The following is a 23,284-nucleotide window of genomic DNA, read 5'->3' on the forward strand; positions in this document are numbered from 1 at the left end:
GAACTCTATCATTTGCTGCAACCAGCTAATACGGTTACTTCTTCCAGATTTTTTTTTTAACATGCCAACTAGAAATTAACTTTTTTTTGTCTTGGGGAAGTTATGTACTTGAACCTCCAATTCCAGCAAAAGCAGTGAGGTTTCAGATTACTTCCTCCTTGCCGAGATGTGATAAACACACAACTAGCTAAGGTTTAGTGGCGTGTATTATCTTCATGAAATGTTTAATAAAAGGATCACACAGGATTTTTAAATACTAGCAGTAAACTTTGCTTTCATGATCAGCCACCTGCATATTATCTGAATTGTGCTCTCACTATTTCACACGTATGCATTCAAAGGTCTTTCCAATAAAAAGCGCAAACTCCAGTACTATACCAAGGTAAATAGAAAGTCAAAACAGATTTGAAACTTTTATTATAGGGTACTACAAAGAGGATGGTGGGGAAGTATAGATGTTATACAATAAGAATGAATTGGTCTTTTTGAAACAATATAATTTAAACCAACAAAAGAATGATCACATGCCAAGGATCGATATTCCATCCCTTTATTCATCAAATCGGTCTGAAGCGCACAACGTATTTTGCAAACTTCTGGTCCACGTGTTTTTACTGACCATGGAATACTCAACACGGATAACGATCTGGTACTCTTTTCCTGAAAGAAGAATCAGAATTCAGTACACGCAAATGTTGGGAGGAAAGAAGAGTCTCCAAGTTCATTGGAAGCCTAGAATGTAAGAACCTAAAAGTGTTTGTACATGTTTGTTGTTTAGTTCATCAGCAATCAGTCCACTCTTAATTGCCCAGGTAATCCCAGAGTAAGTTACAATGATATTTCAATTCATAACAGTAGCAGGCAGAGATAACTACAAGTCAAGAGGGTAGGACCACTGTTCGGCCCACTACCACAGATGCCTAAAAGAGAGTTGGCACCAGCTGTATCTGAGGGGGAGGGAATTCGACAGACAACCAACCCCAAGAAAGTCCTCCCTCCTGTGCTGTTTATCAGTCAATTAAAAGGACCTCCCCACAGATCTTCATGTATGAGCTCCCCACATGTTGGATCCCTCTGGCCAAGCCCTTCTGATTATTTTGAATCAGCCAAAAAAGGCAAGTGCCGAGAGGGTATGTTTCCAGTCCCGCTGCTTCAACTCCCTTGGCCACATCCTCAGGCCTCAAAACCTGAAACGGATCCTACTAGACCAAATAGGACACTGATAGTACCTTGATGGGAGTATATCCTATCTTAGCCAGTAGCATCAAATGTACAACCGTAACAAAATTTCATAAACATAGAAGCATACCTATTATAAGGAAATTATAGTTCAAATCAATTGTTTTTCTGATAAAGATTGATTACGGCATTGTCTCGCAAGAACTGGGAAAGCTTTGGGTTTTACCTTGGAGCTGCTTTAATAATATCATCGACACGGAGAATCACCTCTGCAGCTTCAGCAGCACTCAGCAAAACTTGCCGTTTCACTTGAAAGCTTTCCACCACTCCCAGAGTTGCCATGTCTGCAATGGTAGCCTCCTTCATGTCTTCAAGAGATTAAAAAAAAAAGTTTATCAGTGTTAATAAGGCAAACATCCCATTTCCATAGCCGTTTTGCATTTTCTATCTTGGCACTGTTAAAATGATACTGATTTTAATTAAAGGTCTACACATTTTCAATTGGAATTTGCATTTAGTGAAATTCAGTCTTATGCCAGATTTTAATTTTCACTGCTGCTGTTGAATGTAAAGCACCCCAAAGCAGCTTCTATTCCCACTGCAAGTATTTATTAGTCTTCGTTACACAAAGGTGTATTTTTTAAAAATAAAACATACAAACTATATATAAAAATCCTTACCAAGTCCATACGTGGTTTTCCCTTCAATATGAGCAGCTCGAAGCTGGGAAACCAAATCTGCACTGTCATAGCCAGCATTATCAGCAATGATAGTTGGGAGCTAACAAAATAAAGCAGGCTTGTTAGACCATTTGGCAAAGAACAAACCTGCAAACTACGTGCCAGTTGCAAAAATAAATAACAATAACACACATATAAGCGCTATTAGTTACTACTGTACTATTGCACTATCCTTACTCAAAATATGTGTATCCTTGATGCAGAATCTGAATTTGTCAATACTAACAATCTTTGGCAATCCCTCCCATTCATTGAAGAGAAACAAGTTTACAAGAGAATCCCAGATCTCTGCTTAGGTCAGGGCTAGGGAACCATTATCCCTGACCACCAGCCACGGCTGATGGAAGGTGGACTCCAACAACATCTGGAGTGCCACAGTCCTCCATTCCTGGTTCAAGGGAATCCTGCTACAATTGGTTTGGAGAGAGAGAAAGCCAACCCATGTTTTAGAAGTGGTTAGAAATAACACTATGTAAAGTCAGCCAAGCCAAAAGAAACATGGGAAAGGGCCTAGAGGAAGATAGGTAATGTTACTGTTCCTTGGTTAACAAGGGCACAATTTGGTTGCATGAGCCACAAACCTGAAAACTACCATCTCAAAAGACTTTGCAATGACCAACAAGCAGTAAATGTCGTTCGGGTGCTCAGCCTCCTCCTCATAATTACTAGCTTTCCAGAGCACTATGCTTCATTATACAGGTAGTAAAGAGAACCAAACACTAGTTTACCGTGCTCAAGGCCTTAGCGAAAGACTCCATTGCTACGGATTCCTTGCCTGGTGTCCTCTTTGCAAGCTCCCAGACAGCATTAGCCATTAACATCTCTGAGCAGCCTATGTGTTAGGAAACAAACAGACACCTTGTAACTAACCTGAGCAAGTATTAAAGTTAAACTTTCAATTGCTGGAGTTAAAATAAGATCACTGTATATTTACCTCCACCATACACCGTTCTAGTATCTTTTACAGTCTGGGCAAGAACACAGAGTGCATCATGCAGAGATCTTTCCGCTTCATCTATGATCTGTTGTGTTGCACCACGCAGAACTACGGTGCATGCTTCACCTAAAAGGTATAAAAAGGTAAGGAAAAGCAATAAAAATATTTCCAACAAAATCCTGTCTCCTACATATAAAAGGACATTGAACCTGCTGCCCTGCTGTCTATCAAGCCAAATCCTAAAGCCGCATAGTGTTGACTGGTTGTTATTATTATTATTAATTATTGTTAAAATATGTGTACCACCCTTCATCTGCAGATCTCAGGGCAGTTCACTATATAAAAGCATAAAAACAAGAAACAGCAATAAACCAATAACCCCCCTCCCCCCACTAGATGAACTGAGCTACCAGAGATGATTGCTCTGTAGCTGCTCTTGTTGCATATTCAGGCATTTCCCTTTGCATACTTGCAAAAGGTGTTATTCTGTCTCAAGGTGGTAGAGGTGTTGGGGTCATTGCTCTTTCCATGTGTGGGTAACATATGAGCACTGCTGCTAACCACCATCCCTGATAGTTTCCAGGGACGTGCCTGTTGTTTTTAAAATTTTCAGACTGTGGGTATCTTCTCCTCCCTTCCTTGGGTAAAGCATGAATGCAAGGTGGCAGCTGCTCCACAGACACAGCAGTGGACGGTAGCTGGTGCATATGATTGTTCTGTCCAACACTGAGCAGCAAAACCTACCCATGGCAACTCCAGAGAAATGAAGAAGTTTATCTTCACCAATCATGACTTCTTCAATCAGCTTGCAGCTTCCTAGCTTCACCAATTCTGGATGGTCAAAAGTTGAAGCAATTTCACCACCTGAGAATGAATGCAACTTCGTGTTAGCCTTTTCCCACCACAAGTGTAAAATAGTTTTTGTAACTGTTTACTTAGTAGACATACAAACCTGAACTTAAAAAAAAAAAGCTTTTATGAAAAGAAGTATGAGCAGTATGTATGTTCATCAGTCTCTCTCTCTCTCTGTGTGTGTGTGTTTTTTTTGTTTTAAAGAAACTACTATGCTGATATGCCACCTTTCACCTTAAATTATGGAGACATCCTCACTATCATTGTGCGAAAAAAGTTTAAAAAATGTATTGGTAGCCAATTTCAGCTCTCATGGTTGGCCCACAAGCAGCAAAGAAGCTGGGTTCTTGTCAAACTTTCCCGAATAGCTAAGAAAGAAATCAGATTTACAGTATGTTGTAAAAAAAAAAGAAGTGTAGGAGTAGGAGTTCAGATCCTTTGTTCAATGGATGGTACTTTGCCATCAAGGTAAAGTATTTACTATGTGATTCCTGGCATATTTTTCAGTAAAAGGCGAAACCAGAGTACTATTGGCATGTTTTTTCTGGTGCTGCTGATTTACTTTTATTATGCAGTTGTGTTTTTTTTGGTTTTTTTACTGTACCACATTCTGGGATCCCTTGTGTAACAAAAGGCAGGTTAAAAATAATTCTGTACCTGTAACAAGAGCTAGACGTTCAACTCCAGCAAAATCTGCATGTTCAATAGCCATAACGCCAGCAGCAGCAAACATCTGTTCTGGGTAGTTATAGATCAATTGCCTGTATTAAGAAAAGGTGCTCATAATAATGTGGCAGAAAACATATCTTAATTTATCTCAACAAAAACTTCCATAGTGCTTAACAGTACAATGATTTTTAAACACTGTGTATGACTTTAACTGTTAAAGACTAGTAACCAAGGTTTTGTTCTTGGGTTCAACAAGCCAGGCTCTAGCTTTCATCCATGGTATGGCATGGCGGCAGCAGCAGCAGATATGAGAAAGGAGTGATATGGGAATGTCTGAGCACCTTGCACCAGAATGCTGTTTGCTCACACTAATCTACAGTTTGTTTTAAGCTGTGGTTTAAGGTGATGTGTGAACTGTGCCACTATGTAGTTACAGGCTTGTCAGCAGAGGCTCTGAAGGGTCAATCAGCATGTTCCAAACATCCCTCAGCATAATACATACCTGTTGATAAAGCAGTTTATTCCATGCTTCAGAATACGTTCAACCTTCTCCTTCATTTTCTCTTTTTCTGCTTGTTCAATTTCTGCCACTTTTGCTGTGGAGTCCACTCTTACACGGGAGCCAAATATCTAAGAAATAAATATGGCAATATTAAGCAATAGCTCAACTGCTTTGACTACACTAGGATTTGCACCACAAAAATTACGTACCTTAATTTTATCAGTATCCATGCCAGTATTTGCGATAAGGATTTTTGCATTTTCAATCCTTTTTGGCTGGTTGACCCCAATTTTTTTATCCAACAGAAAACCTAAAATGAAGAAGAATCAGACTTTCGTTATAGCAGCAAGGATTATTGGGCATATTTTATGAAACTGAACAGGTTGCCTGGGTCTCTTTTCACTCAAACTGTCATAGAAATAGATTCAAACACTTAGCTGAATAAAACAAAGCAGTATCCCCCCCCCCCCAATCATATGAACCATCAAGGAATACATAAGGCAGGCCAAAATGAAACAGTAACAGAATCAGAAGATACTTAGCTTCTTAAATGTAGATAATTTGAGGCTACTTCAGATGCTTAATTCGTACAATACATTATGAAGTGACCCAAGTGCATAAATATGAAAAGGTTTCTCAGAATGGGCAAACATTCAGTTTACATAGGTAATCCTGTGATTTAAAACCATTCAGGAAGCAATGTAAACACTTACGTTTCACATCTATGGAAATAGCTTTCAGAGGCCCTTCTCTGCATGCAAAATACTACATTGGAACTTGCCTTCAAAATTTTACCAAGGCTAATAGAAATATACAAATACTGGCTGCACTTATATATCACAGTAAGCCATAACCCATCTTGTTCCTTCCATTTTCAGCGCTATATCTGAACCAGTGATTGTGTTTGTTTTGCTCCTACAAACAATGAGCAGGAAGCAAAGAAGATTACAGATCAGTTTACTTAGAGTGAAACAAACTATGATCCCTGGTTTGGGCATAACACTAAGACAGGAATTGTGAGCTAGTTTTCTCCCAGTGCAAGCTTGTAGGAATAAAGCAGGCACCTTTTTTTTTTAACACTGTCTGGTGTTATGGCTTATGTGACAGTAGAAAATGTTTTAAACTGGCTTAGTGGAAAGCCTGCTATTTTATCTTCATAGTAAGCAATGACAAGGTTCCTTGCTTTGACATAATTTACTGAATTATTACCAGTAAGCAAAATTATACCTTCATCCAAGTAGGAATCTATTAGACTTCCTCCTAGTTTCTTGATGATATGAATAGCTTCCAGATTACCAGATCCCTTCAGCCTAAGGACAGCATCTACTGCAAGTTTTGCAAAGTGATCTTTATGATGAGTAAGCAATTTTGAAGAGAGTGTGGTTTCTGCAATATTCATCAAGTCTTTGTGAAATGAAGCTTCATTTCCCCTGAAAAGCAGAAAAAGTAAACTTAAAAGCACATCTTGAATCACCACTAAAATATATGGCCTTGATCCAGAGAACCACACAGCAAGGTTCTGCATATAATTGCAAGGCTTCTGATACTCTACTTTCGAATAACCACCACCCACCTACACCAACCTAACAAGCCGCTACCCAAACTTGGAAGACATTATCTTCAAATGTTAAGAACAAAAATACTGTAAGCCCATGCAGATGCCTAATAGCATGTGCTGCACTAATAGCATGTGCTGCACTATTTGTAGTTTAGAAGAAACTGTATTTTTACATAAAGATGTCCAATGTTTCATCTGCATACTGAAGAGACTAAATTAATCCATGAATCATGGATTTTATTTTTTCAAATGCAGAACCTCAGCATTTAAAATCCATGAATCAATAGCAGTACAATAGGGTTTTGCCTCATTAATGTGCCATACACCCAGACCTTCCTTTCCCTCTGTATCTAGCACATTTTTGAACTCTGGTAGAAATCAAAGTTTTGCAACACAGGTCAATTTCTTCTAATACAAGACAATTTTATTCAAAATATAGGATACTGTCCTAGAACACTATCCTATCCAGGTGTGAAGAAGTCTCGTTCACTAGGACAAAAGAATCTAGAACAGGGAGGCTATTCTTTCCATAATAGCCACTGTAAAATATTTAAAGTAGTTGGAAAAATAGAAAACTAAAGAGGGAAGAAGCCATTTGCATCCGACACCACTGTCTTTAAAACATGTTTTTCATAAATAAATACAGCAAGATCTAAAATAATATACTGCAGAATTTAGAATGTTTTTAATCTGTTGTGAGTTGCCCAGAGTGGCTGGGGAAACCCAGCCAGATGGGTGGGGTATAAATAAATTAGTAGTAGTAGTAGTAGTAGTAGTAGTAGAAGAAGAAGAAGAAGAAGAAGAAGAAGAAGAAGAAGAAGAAGAATGCTCGGGATAAATTTCAAGACTATTTTGCTTATTGGCAGAATATTACAACGAAGTTGTGTTTCAAATAGCAGGAAACACTTCTTTAAGTGCAAGCACCATTCAGCTCTTAATGCTACTTTTCTTTTTGGTTTGGCTGCACACACCTGTCATTAGTTACATGATATTGGACCTTAACAATCTGAGAGACAAATGCCTGTTGTCTGTGACTAGAACTAACCCATGATCCACAGCAGATTTCACCAAGGCTTCTCTTGCTGCTTTGGTGGCTTCTCTCCAACCTGCAATAATGGTCTGAGGGTGGATTTTTCTGGCAATCAATAATTCTGCCTCCTAGAAAAATAAAAGCATTTCGTTTATCTTAATGCAGTTGCAAGTAAAACAGTAACTTCAAGTGTACTCTCCGGCAAACACATGCCACTTTCTTGTTCCTTATTTCAGTTGTCTCAATGACGTAACGACTTAAATAAGATTACCTGGAATCTTCAACAAATAAAAACTCCCTAATTTTTTTTATCAGTATACCTTATACATATTCTATAAAGTCAGCTATATTAGTTTGTTGCAGCAAAAAAAACATCAACTTAGCATTTCAGCATACCTTTTCAGTGTTTTAAAAAAAATGGAACTATTTATTACCCTTAGCAATTCAGCTGCCAGAACAGTTACTGAAGTAGTTCCATCTCCAACTTCGTCATCTTGAACCTTGGACATATCTGTGAGGAGAACGTTACCACACAAGCTTTAATATTGAAATATCATGTTGGCATTCTACATGGCTATACAGAAATCAGAGATAAAAATAGGATCTCTCTAACTGCACTGTCATACTATAGGCAAGGCTGCATGTGCCCAGGATCGGGTGCTATGTCATGAGAAGCAAATACAGCATTATGCAACGCTTAAGCAGCACCATCCAGCTTTTTCTTTACGTCTAAGTTTGACTGCTTTGGTTCAAGAACCAGCATGATGTGGTGAATAATGTCAGACTGGGAACACAGCGTAGTTTTCACAGGAAGCAGACAATCTACAATCTTTTAATTTAGCAAAATAAAATATCCCCATAATGTATTTAGTCAAACATACCAACCAAAACCTTGGCTGCAGGGTTGTCCACTCCAATAGCTTTTAAGATAGTTGCGCCATCGTTGGTTACTGTCACTGTGCCTTCTCTTCCAGTACTAAGGAGAATCTTGTCCTGAAGGTCCATATTTGAAGATATTTAATATTTGACTCAAAAGTGGTAACAGTGACAAAAACAATGTATTTCAGAAATTGCAAATAACTTACCATGCCCTTAGGTCCCAAAGTGCTTTTAACTAGATCTCCAATGGCAATAGCCCCAACAAAAGATGACTGGAATAAAAAAGAGGAAATTATAAATATGACCCCAAGCAGAATAAGCTCAAGCTTTCTTTTATAGCGAAACATATACAGGTGCAACTACAGTTCTAGATATCAAGTGTCAATGAATATTAGACTTGCCAAACGGGCTGTCTCTGCTCTCTCTTCATCAGCACCAGCCTTGAAGATATTCACAGGTGCTAGGGATAAGGATGCCTGAAATAATAGGAAACAAAATGCCAATTAGCATATAGTAAAGACTTAATTTTCAAATAATAATTTTACACCTTGCCATCCACTTACTATGAGTGTTATGTAATTTCTGAATTGCTCACATTGTGACTATTGCTCCTTTCAGGCATGATGTTCACTTATAAATCCTACACACTAACAGGTACCAGAGCATTAAGTTCTGCCTCCCAGATCACCACTGTCATTGCCCTTCATGAGTATGAAGTGGACAGCATTTTCTATTTGGAGGTTAGGGTGGAGGCTGACAGTGTGATTTAAAGTATGAACCAACCCATACCCTGCAATCATCATCTGAGGTGCTTCTTTGAGTGCCTCCCCAAGAGGGCTGGAGGATGGCAGCACAAGATCAGGTCTTTTCTGCAGTGGCTTCCCATTTGTGGAATGCTCTTCACAAGGAGTCCACCTGGTGCTTTCATCACACATCTTTAGGTGCCCAGCAAAAATGTTACTCTGTAACGAGGTCTTGGGCTGATTTAACATTCTATGGTCTTTTAAATGTGTTTGCGGGAGAGAAGCAATTGGTTTGTTTACATTTTATTATGCATTTTGTTCTCATTTTGTTGTTTTTTTAATGTTGTCAACTGCGCTGTGGTCGTCAGGTGAAGGGCGACATACAAATTTAACAGAGCTGTTCCACCAGGCCTTTGGTCAGGGCGCAGCCTGACCCCCTCCTTTGGACATCTGCACAGAATTTTGCTTAATGGTTGCCATCAATTTGATTTTAATTAATTTTATAATGAATGTTTTTAGAATGTTGGATTATTTTGATTGTTGTTAGCCGCCCTGAGCCTAGCTTCGGCTGGGGAGGGCGGGATATAAATAAAATTTTATTATTATTATTATTATTATTTATTATTATTATTATAGCGATGAGGAATATCTTGACCGCAGGCCAAATAATGCCCACACGGCCCACCAGGCCATTTTGGTCAAGACACACGAGCCTGTCTTGTACCTGCTATTGTCAAGTGTGGGGCAGCTAAAGACACACTGTCCGCAAAGCTTCCCAAGCTCTGATAATCAGGTCTTGCAAAGTACAGTGGTACCTTGGGTTAAGTACTTAATTTGTTCCGGAGGTCCGTTCTTAACCTGAAGCACCAATTTAGCTAATGGTGCCTCCTGCTGCTGCTGCCGCCGGAGCCCTATTTCTGTACTTATCGTGAAGCAGAGTTATTAACCTGGAGCACTATTTCTGGGTTAGCGGTGTCTGTAACCTGAAGCGTATGTAACCCGAGGTACCACTGTACTGTGCATGGGACTTTGCAAGACCCGCAGATCAGACGGCTGCTAGTTCTTGCAGAACACCACACACATGGTGTTGCCAGGCTCAATGATCAAACGATGTTCAGCACTTTACATGCCTCTCTGCCTCTGCTGCTTGGTTTCAAACAACAAGGGCAAATACGGGTAGCCTCGCCCACCTGTCAAACTTGGGGAAGGAAACAAGGATGTGGTCCACCCACCAGATCCAGGCTGCCCACCCCTGCTGCAGAATGCAACGTGAACTGCGGTGCAAATCACTACATCGAAATTTAAGAAAAAGGGCGGTGTGTGTGTGATATGCGACGCCGTAGGCATGGCAGCAGCCAGGCTCCCCTGAAAGGAGTCTTCACACAAATCCCCAATGAACTCGGAAGGCGAGATTTTGAATCATAAAAGGTTGGCTGGCCACCTCTGCCATGTATGATCTCTACGCGAGATTCCTGCATTGCAGGGGGTTGGGCTAGATGACCCTCGGGATCCCTTCCAACCCTATGAAGTGACTGCATGGAACTACAACCAGGAGGCCTCTCCGGAGCCCCCCCCCCCCAGCTGCGGCTTCCTTTGTCTCTAGCGCTGGCTGCCTTTAAGCGCCGCCTGCGCACCGAAGGGAGAGGGAGGCGACCCTTCCTCCTCGGGCCGAGGAAAGGCGACGGGGACGGACTGAAGGGATGAAGGCCCCAGCATGCTACCCACCGTGGACGGCGCCGCCCAAGGAGAACGGGGCCCAGGGGCCTCTCCATCCCCGGCCGTTGCCGCCAGGGCGTCACCGGCTCCCCTCCCCTCCCCCTTTCCGGTAATTCTGGAACCTTCGGTTCCCTTCCCCCCCTCAGAAACGCCAGGCTCCGGCTCCCCCTCAGCGGAGAGGGATGGAGGGGATTATTAGACTCGAGGCTCACCATGTTGACGGCGCGGTGGTGCTTCCAGGCCGCTACTCGAATCTTCCCAGCCGCCTCGTGCCCGGAGCCGCAGCTGCGCGTTCGAGCGGATTCAACGAACACCGGAAATGACGCGCGCCGCCGGGGAAAGGAAGGGCACAGCGGGCTCGTTGCATGCCGGGAAGTGTAGTTTTTTCCCCCTACCGGCGGGTCCTTTATGCCGCTGCGTAGCGGGTTGGAGCCTAGCCAGGGATCGGCACGAGCTTGTAATGCAACGGGTGGAGATGGGTTTTCAGATCCAGCTGCTACAGCGGCAAGAATGTTACTCGCCCCAAAATGGAAAGAAGCAGAAGTCCCAGCAAAGAATTGGGTATAAAAACTTATGGAGTATGCAGAAAGATTTCTTGAAGCAACAACAGCTTGAAGCAGCTGTTAGTTCTGGGTATAGCAGTCTCACAAATTAGGCAAAACCGAAGGTTCTAAATACTGTACTGGGTTGCCACAAATGTCAGAGACCTGGACTTCAAGATGGGAGATAGTGGTTAGGCACCCCTCTGATCTGGCCCAATTTAAACTATCAACAAAAATAATGGCCAGAAGCTATTAACAAACTCCACCATTTAAAGGTGGAGAAGGGAAACTTGCATTTTTGAACGGTCCTACACAAAACCACTCTTCTCTATAGAAACGACAAAGGGAGATCACCATAGTTTTAACCCAGCCATCAGGTTTCTCTGTTCAAGCACTAATTAGGTTTGGTGGCTTTCAATCCAACAAGAGAGACTATTGGTTAGCTAATTAATGTGATGTGTACTTAAAAGCAGATTATCTTTACAGTTGACTTGACTGTAAGAAAAATTTCAAAATACAAACACCTGAAAACACCCTTCTCCCATCCACTCAAGAAGCACTGAACACTTAAATAGTAAAAATCAATGTTTTATTGCCATGCTACAATTCGTATGAAGCTGGCACTGGTGAGGGGATGTTTTCAATATTACATAATACATTTTGAAACTGACATCATCTGGTAAGCTCAATGACAAAGCACGCCAAAATTAAATGGTAGTATATGAATCTTGAAAAACAAAACATACTGTGTGTAGTATAAATGTCATTTTTGCTCAAAAGGAAGCATGGAATGTTTGAAACAAACCACAGTGGGGGAGGGGTTGTTTGAAACAAGTTTGTGAATTTTTCAGAAGGATTTTGGCAACTCTTTAGAATTTTTTATTTTTATAAAATAAACTCTAGAAAGCTACTTTTATACAAAGTCGCTATGTAGGATGTCTTTATGTAGGAAAAAAATTATAATGCAAAATTAGAACAAATAACAACAACAAATTTACAGTATTTTACAATGTAATGACAAAAAAGTAACATACAAATACAGTTTTGGCTTTCATAGAAATGTATATTTATGCATTTAATAAATGCATTTGTGGCACACTGGTGATTACAGGACTGTTATTGTCTGTTTTCATGCTAAGATTTTAGCTGGGCTGTACCATAACTTCGGAACCACAGTGCAGGGTTAGAGAAGCAATGTTTCAGAAGACATAGCTGAAGGTGATGCTACAATGAAATGACACGTTTATGTTAAAAAAAGAAAGGCACCATACTTGCTGGTTGGGACATGCCATAATATGGTATACCATACAAACACTATTTCCTTTTACAAAATGGAAGCATTTCCTATACATTCAGTAGCAATCAATGCCTTACAAACAAGACAACTGCCTGCATTCAAGGTTTGGCAAATATCAGGGGAAATATAGAATTAGTACCATATATGTATCTTTATATAATATTATATATTTATATATATGTATATATTGCATTGGAAATTAACAGGGAGTTCAGGTTGCTGACATCCGTTGCTAAACAAAAAGTATAGAAATTCCTGAGTGAAGGACCTTCTCCATTTTTAAGATCATTTGTTTCACATACAATACCTCAAAAAATCAAAGCACTAAGGAACGTGAAATTCAGAAAGTAACCTCAGGTCTGACCATAAACGGGAACAAAACTTTTTCAGTTACATTTTCAGGTCATTTGCGAATATATCAAAAAGCAACATCATCCTGTTTGATGATGATACCTCATGTTCTCAGCTAAGACAATGTGGACATAAAAGCTCTGCATGAGAAGACTTTAATTCCTAACTCTTCCCCCCTTTTTTCACTGCAAAGAGATTCTGGAATAGAGGGATGTCACTACCAATGCAAACTTGCGGCTCATTTCACACTTCTGTGTTAATTTCTTTGAAACAAGAACAAAGTTGTCAGACATGCCTCATGTCTCTCATATATTATGGCCTTAATCAGATTTATATTGATGTGCTCCAGTCCCTAGCCGCAGATCAAGGTTCTGGCCCCATTCACGGACACTTCTGTTGTAGATTTCAAAGGAACTGTTCATGAAGAAAGAAGCCGTTCTATGGTAGGGCCGTTGTGAACATACAGGAAGACTGCCCTGTGCCACAGGAACCAACAATTTCATTCTTAATGACAGCCATACATTTTTTTACATAAAAGTACAATGGGACAGATATAGTAGAAGACATGTACATCAAATATACATGTTACCAGTCTTAGAAATGATGAGAGTATTTCAACTGTGCTTTGTAAATACAGTTCAAAAAGTAGCTTTGTTTTTAATTAAAATTTCAGGGACAATAAAAGGAACTTCATCAGATATTAATTTCTACTTTCCTTATTTCACACAAAAGTCTATGTTAAACTAGAGTAAATTTTGGGCAGGATCCAGCAAATTGTGAGGAGGAAGCTTGCAGAAGTGAATATACCAATACACTCTTCCCTGTTCCACATCTCCTTTAGTCATAAAGGCAGCGCTTTTTTTCTGGGGGGGCGTAGGTGTACACATACCCCTAAATATTTTGTGAATCTAAGTTTGGCCTCATTGAGGGACAGTATTTCAATATGAGTAGGAAAATGAGAGTACTCCTAAACATTTTTTAAGAAAAAAAGCACTGCATAAAGCTGATTCTCTTAGTGCTGCAGGTGGTTGTTGGGGGAGATGGGAAACTGAATAATAAACAGAGGCAACCACTTGCACAAAGTACCTCTCCTAGGAGGGTCCTCTGAGCCTCAAGTATGGCTTTTCAAAGGGTGGAGGCAGAAGGAAAGTCCTGTTTCATGAGCTTCTTCCCACTCACCGTTCTCTGTACCCAGCTTAGTATACTGTCATAATAGCCCAGCAAAACTATTGACAAACATTTGAGAAAAATCTTGACCCTACCTTAAGTCCAAAGTCATTCCACTCACTAGATTTGATAGTTAACACTGGTATGCATCATCTAAAAGAAGTAATTTCAGACTGGATAACAATGCAAGTTCAAGTTACACTTTCTTTTTTCTACCTTGAAACAAGCATCAGAAACATTCATTTGGAATATTTTAAATTAAAATAACTGTAAAAAAATAAATTGGGGGACGGAATGTAAAATAAGGTGAACAGTTGTACAGAAGGATAGCATTTTATATGACTGTTAAAGGTGTGGAAACTCTTTTATTGTTTTTATCAAGTCATGCTACTGTGAAGAGAGAGCAAAAGGTAAATACAGTCACTGATCATTTTACTGCTTGTATTGTTATTATTACTTTTTAAGATATGGGTTTTAGGTTCCTTGTGTTTTTGGATTTTAAGAGGTGGGTATCTGCTTCAACCTTTACTTGGTAAAATTAAAAGGGATCAGCCTTCAAGAAACAGAAAAAAAGGATTTATGAATCCAACACCGTCACCAAATTCACAAATGTGTCCTTTTAAAGGGAGATCACAATCAATACTGCTTAGGTCTAGCCCAATATAAATCTGTGTATCATCAAATGCTGTTAGAGAAATAGTACCATTGACAACTGAAATTTCAAGCAAAGTATTTCTATCTTGTCTGTTTAATAAATGAACTTTGTACAATCTATGCACGCTACATGTGTCAGCACCAACACTTTCTCACATTGACTTCCATCTTTCCTTGGCCCACAAATAAAATCTGGGGAAGGAAGTATCCTGTGCATATGGGCTCCCCACATCCAGATTGCATGCAATTGCACCCATATACTTTCTAACTTAATTCCAGCGTGAAGAAAACCCCCAGTAAGCATTAAATAAGAGGAGGAAAGAGAGAACAGGATACAAGACAACTGTGAAACGTGGTTGTACATAGCTGGTGCCTGGGACTGCAGAGTGCTCGGTTGTTCTGCCAGGATCATGCAGTACTCAGATGCTCTGTTTCTATTATAAGCCTTCCTAATTGTTAGTGACTGCTTGGACACTGAGGAGAGGGCACCAGCAGGGAGGTTGGAGACTGACTTGGAAAGATCAGTGATGTGGGGCAGCTTGTAATAGCCAGATCGAGAGTCAGAGGCAGGAGAAGCTGCAGGGTTGGAAAGGAAAGAACAGGTGCAGGAGGAAGACAGGTCAGGCTGGTGTAGAGAAAAGGACTCCTCCTTCTGCCCTCACCTCTCCTGCTCCACTGTCTCCCAGAACCAGCAGAGGACTGAAGCAGGAGGAGCAGAAACAGGTTACATGAAGGCAGAGTCGTTGCCTCTTTGCACACAGGCCGGGAGCGACAACTGCCTCATCCATTGTAGGCCTAGCAGTAGCTGAGAGATGCAGGACTGATAGGCATGCCTTTTCCTAACTTTTATGTGTGCATTTGACAATACAGAGTTAATTCATCACTCTGGACATTCCTTGCCTGACAGGGCCGTGACGCTGATTTTGTCAGAGAAGTGAATGGGTGCAATAATGCAAGTTTGCTGAAAAATTGTAATAAAAGTGAACGGAGAAGGAGAGGTGAAGCAGCAGTCACAAAGAGGGGAGAACACAAGATTCAATTGGCACCAACCACAGAATATGCTGATATTAACACACAATGTTGTGCAGGAAAATTCAGCACCACCATAGAATTCATGGGACGGTGTTTACTGTGCCCACTTTTGCATGAGTATCAGGTACAGTGGTACCTCGGGTTAAGAACTTAATTCGTTCTGGAGGTCCGTTCTTAACCTGAAACTGTTCTTAACCTGAGGTACCACTTTAGCTAATGGGGTCTCCCGCTGCCACCGCGTGATTTCTGTTTTCATCCTGAAGCAAAGTTCTTAACCCAAGGTACTATTTCTGGGCTAGCGGAGTCTGTAACCTAAAGCGTCTGTAACCTGAGGTACCACTGTACCACATTGTACAAAGAAAAAAACAACAACCCAATACAGCAATCAAGCAAACGCTTGTAAAGAGTTTTCCCTACGCTGATACTTTCTCCATTTATCTGTGTTAGGCGTGGCAATTTTTTGCCTTTAGTATAAAGCACTTTACTGAAAAACAGGTAGACATAAAAAGGTGGTTGGCAATATTATTCTCTTAAATCACATTTTACTAGACTGCTATTCAACTTGGGCTCATCAACTGATCAATTCAGCAGAGTATCCTGTCCAGGTGATAGGTGGTTAAGGCTGAGTATGTGTTCAGTACCTTTGCATGACTGCTGCACAAGCACAATTGGACCCAGAAATCTGGCACCCTGGGAATCAGTACCAGCTTCTTTTATTGTTTTCAAAGAATCTGGTAGCTGAAAAAAAAGCTTGGAAATGTGTGAAATCTATGTTATCTAAGGAAAGTCAGGACTTCCTGTGACCTAGGAACCTCATTTTAGTGCCTGCCACAGCTCTTTGCTCCTATTTCTCGACACCTGCGTCTACAAACCTAAATAGCCTCCATCCAGTTAGCCCTCCCATTCTATTCTGTTACGGTCTTCCAAAATACAGTTGTTAGGAAAGCATGCAAAATCAGCATATGCACATCTGACTGGTGTAACAACAGAATTTGGATTTTGCTGACACACACAAAAAACCCTGGAGATGGAAAATTCAGAGAGTGATATTTATGATTTTAAAGGTATTAACTGAGGAGTTTCCAGAATATGCACGTGTTCATTAGCACTTTGTTTTTGCAAGTACGTCAACCTATAATATCATGTCTTGTACTTTTCACAACTAAAATTATTACACTGTAAAGACTTCAAAATGAAGCAGTAGGTGCACCTACTCTGTGCCCTTCTGTGATATCCAAATATAATATAAAGACAGCAGAGAAATGGTGTCCTGTGTACTTTTCAGGCAAAAAAAATGTGGATAGACAGTATTACTGAAAGGTTATTGCCACTTTTTGCAGGATATTGTGGAGGAAATGTCAACATCATGCAAGTTATTTCTCCAAAAAGTATGTGTTCAGTGCTCTCCTACTAAGCACATTGCAGATCCAATGCAAACATTAATACTGATGACAAACAGAGACTCAAATCTGCTAATGATGACTGCATCCCAACTTTGATGAGTCTCCAATAAAGTGCATATCTTGTCATTTGATAGCAGCTAATTAGACACACTGTCTCCCTGAAGAGACAGAGATAAAACCATGAAAGCTATTTCGGATGTCAGAAAAGGATAAAGAGCTACCCTAGTTTCTTTCAAACATACATGCAAGGAGATAGTGTTCAGGTACATAAGACACAAAAGATGATTAAGGGGAACAATGCAAGACAATTGATCACATCTAACCTTTTCTCAAAAATAAATTATGATCGTATCATATTTCATTTTACATTCTACTGTATATTTCATAATACCTATTTTCCTCAAGCAAAATTATAGAGCTTAACACCATGCAGTACTGCCAATCAGGATCCAGTTAGCTGAAATATATTTAACAGGATTTCAGATTATCCTGACACATTCAATGTACAGTTGCTTTCAGAGAGTATCAATAGTCCCTTAACTTCTCAAGTACCAGGTTATTTACTTCCAAGCACCATTCATTGATGGACAGAGAAAAAGAAATAATTTGTTTCCAAAACAATTCACAACGTCCCACTCCTTCTGTCATTTCCATCATGAAAGATTCTAGATGTATATCTGACTACATTCTCATATAAATATGAGCAGGAAGGTATTTTTAGGCAGCTGAGTTCTTAAAATGTTATCGAAATGAAGGCAATATTATAACTGAACAGAAAAGCAGCTTTGCCAGAGTCTTTTTTATATACTAAGCCAAAACAATAATTTAAGTGATTTTTTTGGAGGGTTTGTGTATGGAACTCAACTTTTTTTTGGAAGACACTTAGCTTTTTTTTAAAAAAAAATATTGATCTGTTAACATAGTTTTGTTCAATTTGAAGGAAATGTATATAGAGACATGACAGCCCAAAAGAAAAAAACCTGAATTATATGCATTTTTCCTGTATGTTAGTTTTTCATCTACAAGAAAGTTTTGGGAAACATAGAAAAAAATTATGCAGCATTTTCTTTCAGAATGAGGAAAATACTTTTTATAAACCAGTTTTAAAGTAAAATCACTATGCAGTCAGTTCACAGTGTTGAAAATCTCTCAGACCAAGGTTGTAAATGTTAATGATAAAATTACTGTTGCTATGATCGGAAAAGCAACACACTAAGACTTAATTCAAAATTCACAGGAAATTGGTCCTTGTTTGAAGTCCATGAAGTTCCAATTGAAAGTTTATAGATTCAGAACCTATGGATCTTTCAGAGCAAAAAAACACAAGTTATGCTACTATCTGCAATTATATTTACTGAGTTCATATGCGCTATAAATAAAACAAGTAACTGTTCAGGAGAGATAATTTTCTCTGCAGTTCCAGTGAATGCTTCAGCTGTTCCTATGCATGTTTACTCAAAAGCAAATTCCACTGAATTCTGTGACGCTCAAGCCAATTAACAGAGAAATCTTTACCCTGGCCAGGTAGGAACAGGGCAGAGCACAGAACTGACCAGAGTGGAAGACAGGATTTTAATTTTTAAGCTACTTTGCTAGTTGTGCCTCCCCCTTCCCTCTAGCAATGTCCTGGTTTGGGCTTCCTACCCTTGGTATCACCAGCAGAAACACCACTAGCATTAACTACTCAATCATCACCATTTCAGCAGCTAAGCCCATCCTCTTACAGCACAGATCAGGGGGTTGGAGCTGGTCTGTAACTTTGCATGGGTCTGGATTCCAAGTATAGTAACTGTTTAAGTATAATAACCCTATAATATATTATTAACAGACTATCCAAATGTAAAACCGCTATTATATTATAGGAACGTGTACTTCCAGAGCTTCTCTCTTAAAATATAGCATATTCTGTTTCCGCATGAAAATATTTAAGTTTACAATACTATTTTAAGCCCATGCTTTCCTTTGTTCACTACAATATCAATCGCTTCAATACTGTATTTCATTTCATTTTTTCCTTATTTTTCCAAGTGAACATTGGCAAGGTACCTTCAACATGGAATTTTAAACTGCTGCACCCTAACCCTGGATAGATTTGCAATTATTGTTTAAATGAAATAAAGATGTTTATAACTTTAAATTTCATAAATAAACAGTACCAATATGTTCTAAAACATACTACGTTTTGTGTTTTTAAAGAAGGAAAGTTTATGTTTGATAAGATAGTATGCATATATATATATATATATATATATATCCATATCCATTTTTTACATAATTTCTGGAATTCTTTTTCTGGTGAGGAAAACACACCAGAATTCCACCCCTGCCCCCAGGATCCTTTAAAATGTCTTGAAATTGTTAGATCTCTCCATGGTCTCACACCAGTTTTTAACAGCTATTTTTTCCTTTGCAATTGCAGGCTCAGCTACTCTGTGTTGCTGTGATGTTGCTTTGCAAGCTTCTTTTACTGTGAAACTCAGGGACGACTGGATAAATTTACCAGGGAAGATCAGCAGATGCCAGATATACCAGGAATATTCAGTGATAGTTAAACTAGCAAACAAAAAGGGTTACATTTATCTATCCAGAGATATTACTTCCAGATATTCTCTGCATATTCAGTAGCTCCTCCATTCAAAGACTTGCTCTGCTGGCAAACAAAACGTATGATGGAACACACTGATGTCAATAACAGAACCCTATCACAAAAAGCACATTATGGCAGCACTGAAAGGATTTCATGCTTAGACTCCTAGGCAGATACCCCATTGCAGATGTTTAGGACTGGGATCTCTGTTTCACAGAACCCAGATGCAGACAGGAACATAGGAAGCTGCCTTATACCAAAAGTCACATTATTGGTCCATCTAGCTCAGCACTGAAAGCATGAACTGGAGCGGCTATGCAGGGTTTCAGACAAGACCTATCTGGAAATGTTAGGGATTGAACCTGGCACCTTCTGCAAGCAAAGCATGTGGTCTACCACTGAGCTGTGGCCCTTACCCAACTCAAGCAAACTATTACTTGTACAACCACTTTACCGGCTTGTTTTGGTAAAGCATAGGATATATCCAAGCCCAGCATTCTGACTGCTACATTGACCGGCAAATGTTATCTGGAAGAAGCCAATACATGCTCACATCTCTATACACCCCTCTCTAAGGTGCCAGGGAACTGTTTGTACTCAAAACATCTATAATGCACCATTCCATTTGTGCAAGTAAAGAAGGGCTTTCTGATAAGGGGCAATATTATACGTGGGCCTCCCCAAAAGCTTTCCCATAACAACATGGAAATTGAACAAAAGGCAACATATAAAACACAATAAACAAGAGCTATATACAGAATTAACAGTACGCAACTTAAAGGCTGTACAGGAGAGATGGCGACGCAAAATGAAAAGCAAGAAAGAGCAAAGACATTTTACAGAATGGAAAGATCTGACCATACATTAAATGTAATTGCGAGTTACTTCACAAATATCTGTACAACTGTACAGGAAAAACCTGAAGCTGCCACTTGGAAGTCTGTAGTGGATCTAAGCCAAGGCCAATTTCAGATTGTGATGAAAGGGAACACTGACGTAAAGAGAACCCTGGTGTGACCTCTCGCATGCGACTGTGGCAAGTCAATCCTGAAGCTCTTTTCTCAGGATGGTCTGAAGAAACAAATCTAAGCTGGAATCCAAAGAGCTCTGTGCAACCGCAGCAGATAGTGCTTCTGCATCTACATGGAACGGTTGCTGATTTTTTTCTTTCAGCTGCATGGGATGTTGCTCTCAGTAGGTTTCTGGGAGCAGCCCTTTGTGGGGTGGGGGGCATAATGGGACAAAGAGGGCTCCAGCAGCAAGTAAAGTCAGGAATGCCATCCGCTGCATCCTGGCCAAAAACAATTTATAGCTCTTTATCAATACAGTCCCATACCATATTCTTTATGCCACCTTTACACACAAAAAAGTGTGAGTTTATCTTACTTCCCTGCTAAATGGTACACTTTCTTCAGATTAGTCACTGCTACTTTTGATTTGACAAAGCAAAAAGCAAAAAACAAAACCTTGAACTGCAACACAGTGTCTTTCTGAAGTGCAAATGAATCTGTGACAAAACAGCATTTTAAAAAAATTACTACCTGCTGGATTTATGGTCAGTGGTTTTAAAGTGCATCTGGTCATTATTTCAAGGACTGAAACCAAGTGCTAAATGATACTCTAATATATTTATGAAACTGCTGATTTCATCCCTCCCAAGTCAGCCACTTGTAAGTAATGGCACTCTACTCAGTATTAAAATTTCAAATTTAGTAATTGACTTTATTAATAGACTTACACAGTGCAGGACCGTCACAAGCTGCTCCTACTGGAAGGGCTTTAGAGGATGACAGCTGCCTGTCATCTTCTCCCATCAACTAAGCACTGATTTAAGCCCACACATGCTAGATAAAAGGAATTTGTACCCTGTTATGGCTCAACCCAAACTGACCAGAATCTCTCTCGTTGATGCCACATGATGCCATAAATTCAACTGGAATATGTGAATCTACGGGCCTATGCTATGAGAGAAAATACTGACCTGCTTGTTAATACGAAGTTTCAGGAGGCATTAGAAAAAGTGTCATAATGCCTTCAATGACTTTAGGCACATGGCCAAGTCTGCCAGAACTGGCATGTTATCCAACTTTCAGTCAATGCAATAGGCACTATAAGAAGATGGCAACACTGTCTGAAAGCTGTTAACTACCATTGTAAAATGAAACAGTGTTATTCAATACTCTTTCTATCTTAAATTCCCTTTAAATAAGCACATGACATGAAGCATTCAGAAAAAATCTATCGATCTATAACATGTGGTGTAGCATTTAAAAATCAAAACAGAGCATTCATTTTTTAAAAAAACTTCAAAAAGGTGCAAATGATTTAACTAATGCTTTCCAGGCTCACATAGGCAGGTCAGTACTATTATGTCTAGTTTTCCTAGAAGTACCGTCGTCACGTGGCAGTGCTTTCTGCAAGCTTGACATAGCAGCTGTTCTTTCAATGTCTATCACAGCATACAGCTCTGTGCGCCTGGTTGGAGTCTGTGGAAGTGGCGTGGTAGGAGTTTTTGGAGTCTGAGGGTTGTCAGAGTCACTGCCACCTTCCAAATCAACCTGTATATAATTGAGCTGCCTGTGTTCTGAACTTGGTCGCCTAATATCAAAGTTAAAGACCGTTGGGGTACAGTCCCGGCGTCTTGCATATTCCACTTTGTGAGCACTTGATGGCACCGTCACATTCTCTGTATTGACATAATTATGCATGGGGTCTAAATTATTGTGATAGCCATTCAGAGATGGTGTCTTTGGTCCTAAACTGTCATCCTCCTCTTTACTTAGCTTGTGGGCTTCCCAAACTGGAGGCAAAGATGGCAGGTTTTCATAATTTAGCAATGCAGTTCTCCTCTGAGCGGAATTGTTGATATTCTGGGTATCAGAGGTACTGGATGATATCAGACGACCTCTCCTGAGTCCTGGGGCACCAGGGATAGACAACCTATTTACATTTTCATACGCTATTTTGTTACCAGAGGAAACTTCTTTGCGTTCGTCACTGTCGTACCCAGTGTCCCATTCATTGTTACTACTCGCGCTAGCTTGAGTACTGTTGGCACTAGTTTCAGTACTGTTTCCACCACCTTGAGTACTGTTCCCACTGGATTCAGTTTTTTCTTTTTCCATTAACTGCCTCTGGACAGGCGTTGGACCCAAAACAAATTTGACTCCTTCAGGTTCCAGTACAACCTGGGCATCTCTGTCATCTGGACAAGTTTCATCTTCCCTTGCCTTGCTTGTTTCTGCATTAGAAACCCTTCGCTCCAGAGGTGTACGCACACTTGGCCTGTTTTTTCTTTCCTCCTGGACACCTGTTGTATTCACATATGTATGGACCTGCAAAAGACAGAACAGCGTGTCAGCTGTGGGGTCACATGGCTACTTCACACATTGTCCAACTCCATTTTTCCTTATAACCACATTTTCGGTCATATCCTAAAGGGGTAG

At 40.0% G+C, this 23,284-nt stretch overlaps 2 protein-coding genes across 3 annotated transcripts in view; both read right to left on the reverse strand.

Annotated features, from left to right (window-relative positions):
• Nucleotides 1-400: 400 nt before the first annotated feature.
• On the reverse strand, nucleotides 401-11,355 carry CCT2 (chaperonin containing TCP1 subunit 2). 2 transcript variants are annotated; one of them, XM_083699281.1, is made up of 16 exons: nucleotides 11,018-11,355; nucleotides 8,748-8,822; nucleotides 8,553-8,618; nucleotides 8,349-8,460; nucleotides 7,902-7,978; nucleotides 7,483-7,595; nucleotides 6,107-6,309; nucleotides 5,089-5,189; nucleotides 4,880-5,007; nucleotides 4,366-4,469; nucleotides 3,601-3,720; nucleotides 2,854-2,982; nucleotides 2,648-2,751; nucleotides 1,860-1,959; nucleotides 1,406-1,547; nucleotides 401-660 (listed from the first exon to the last, which is right to left on the reverse strand). In XM_083699281.1, exons 1-16 carry the CDS (start codon nucleotides 11,018-11,020, stop codon nucleotides 630-632), a joined length of 1,608 nt encoding a protein of 535 aa, XP_083555407.1. In that variant the 5' UTR covers nucleotides 11,021-11,355; the 3' UTR covers nucleotides 401-629. The 2 variants fall into 2 exon arrangements, with proteins under 2 accessions (XP_083555407.1, XP_083555406.1); XM_083699280.1 differs by lacking the exon at nucleotides 11,018-11,355 and adding an exon at nucleotides 10,724-10,911.
• A 564-nt stretch (nucleotides 11,356-11,919) lies between these two features.
• The window catches only part of FRS2 (fibroblast growth factor receptor substrate 2), a 41,824-nt gene continuing 30,459 nt past the window's right edge, over nucleotides 11,920-23,284 (reverse strand). Inside the window, exon 7 of the mRNA XM_083699316.1 lies at nucleotides 11,920-23,173. Coding sequence (XP_083555442.1) covers nucleotides 22,184-23,173 — 990 coding nt within the window. The 3' untranslated portion in view covers nucleotides 11,920-22,183. The remainder of the gene's footprint in view (nucleotides 23,174-23,284) is intronic.

The sequence above is a fragment of the Podarcis gaigeae genome (genome assembly GCF_964106915.1).
Source record: "Podarcis gaigeae genome assembly, chromosome: 10".
Taxonomy (NCBI): Eukaryota; Metazoa; Chordata; class Lepidosauria; order Squamata; family Lacertidae; genus Podarcis; species Podarcis gaigeae.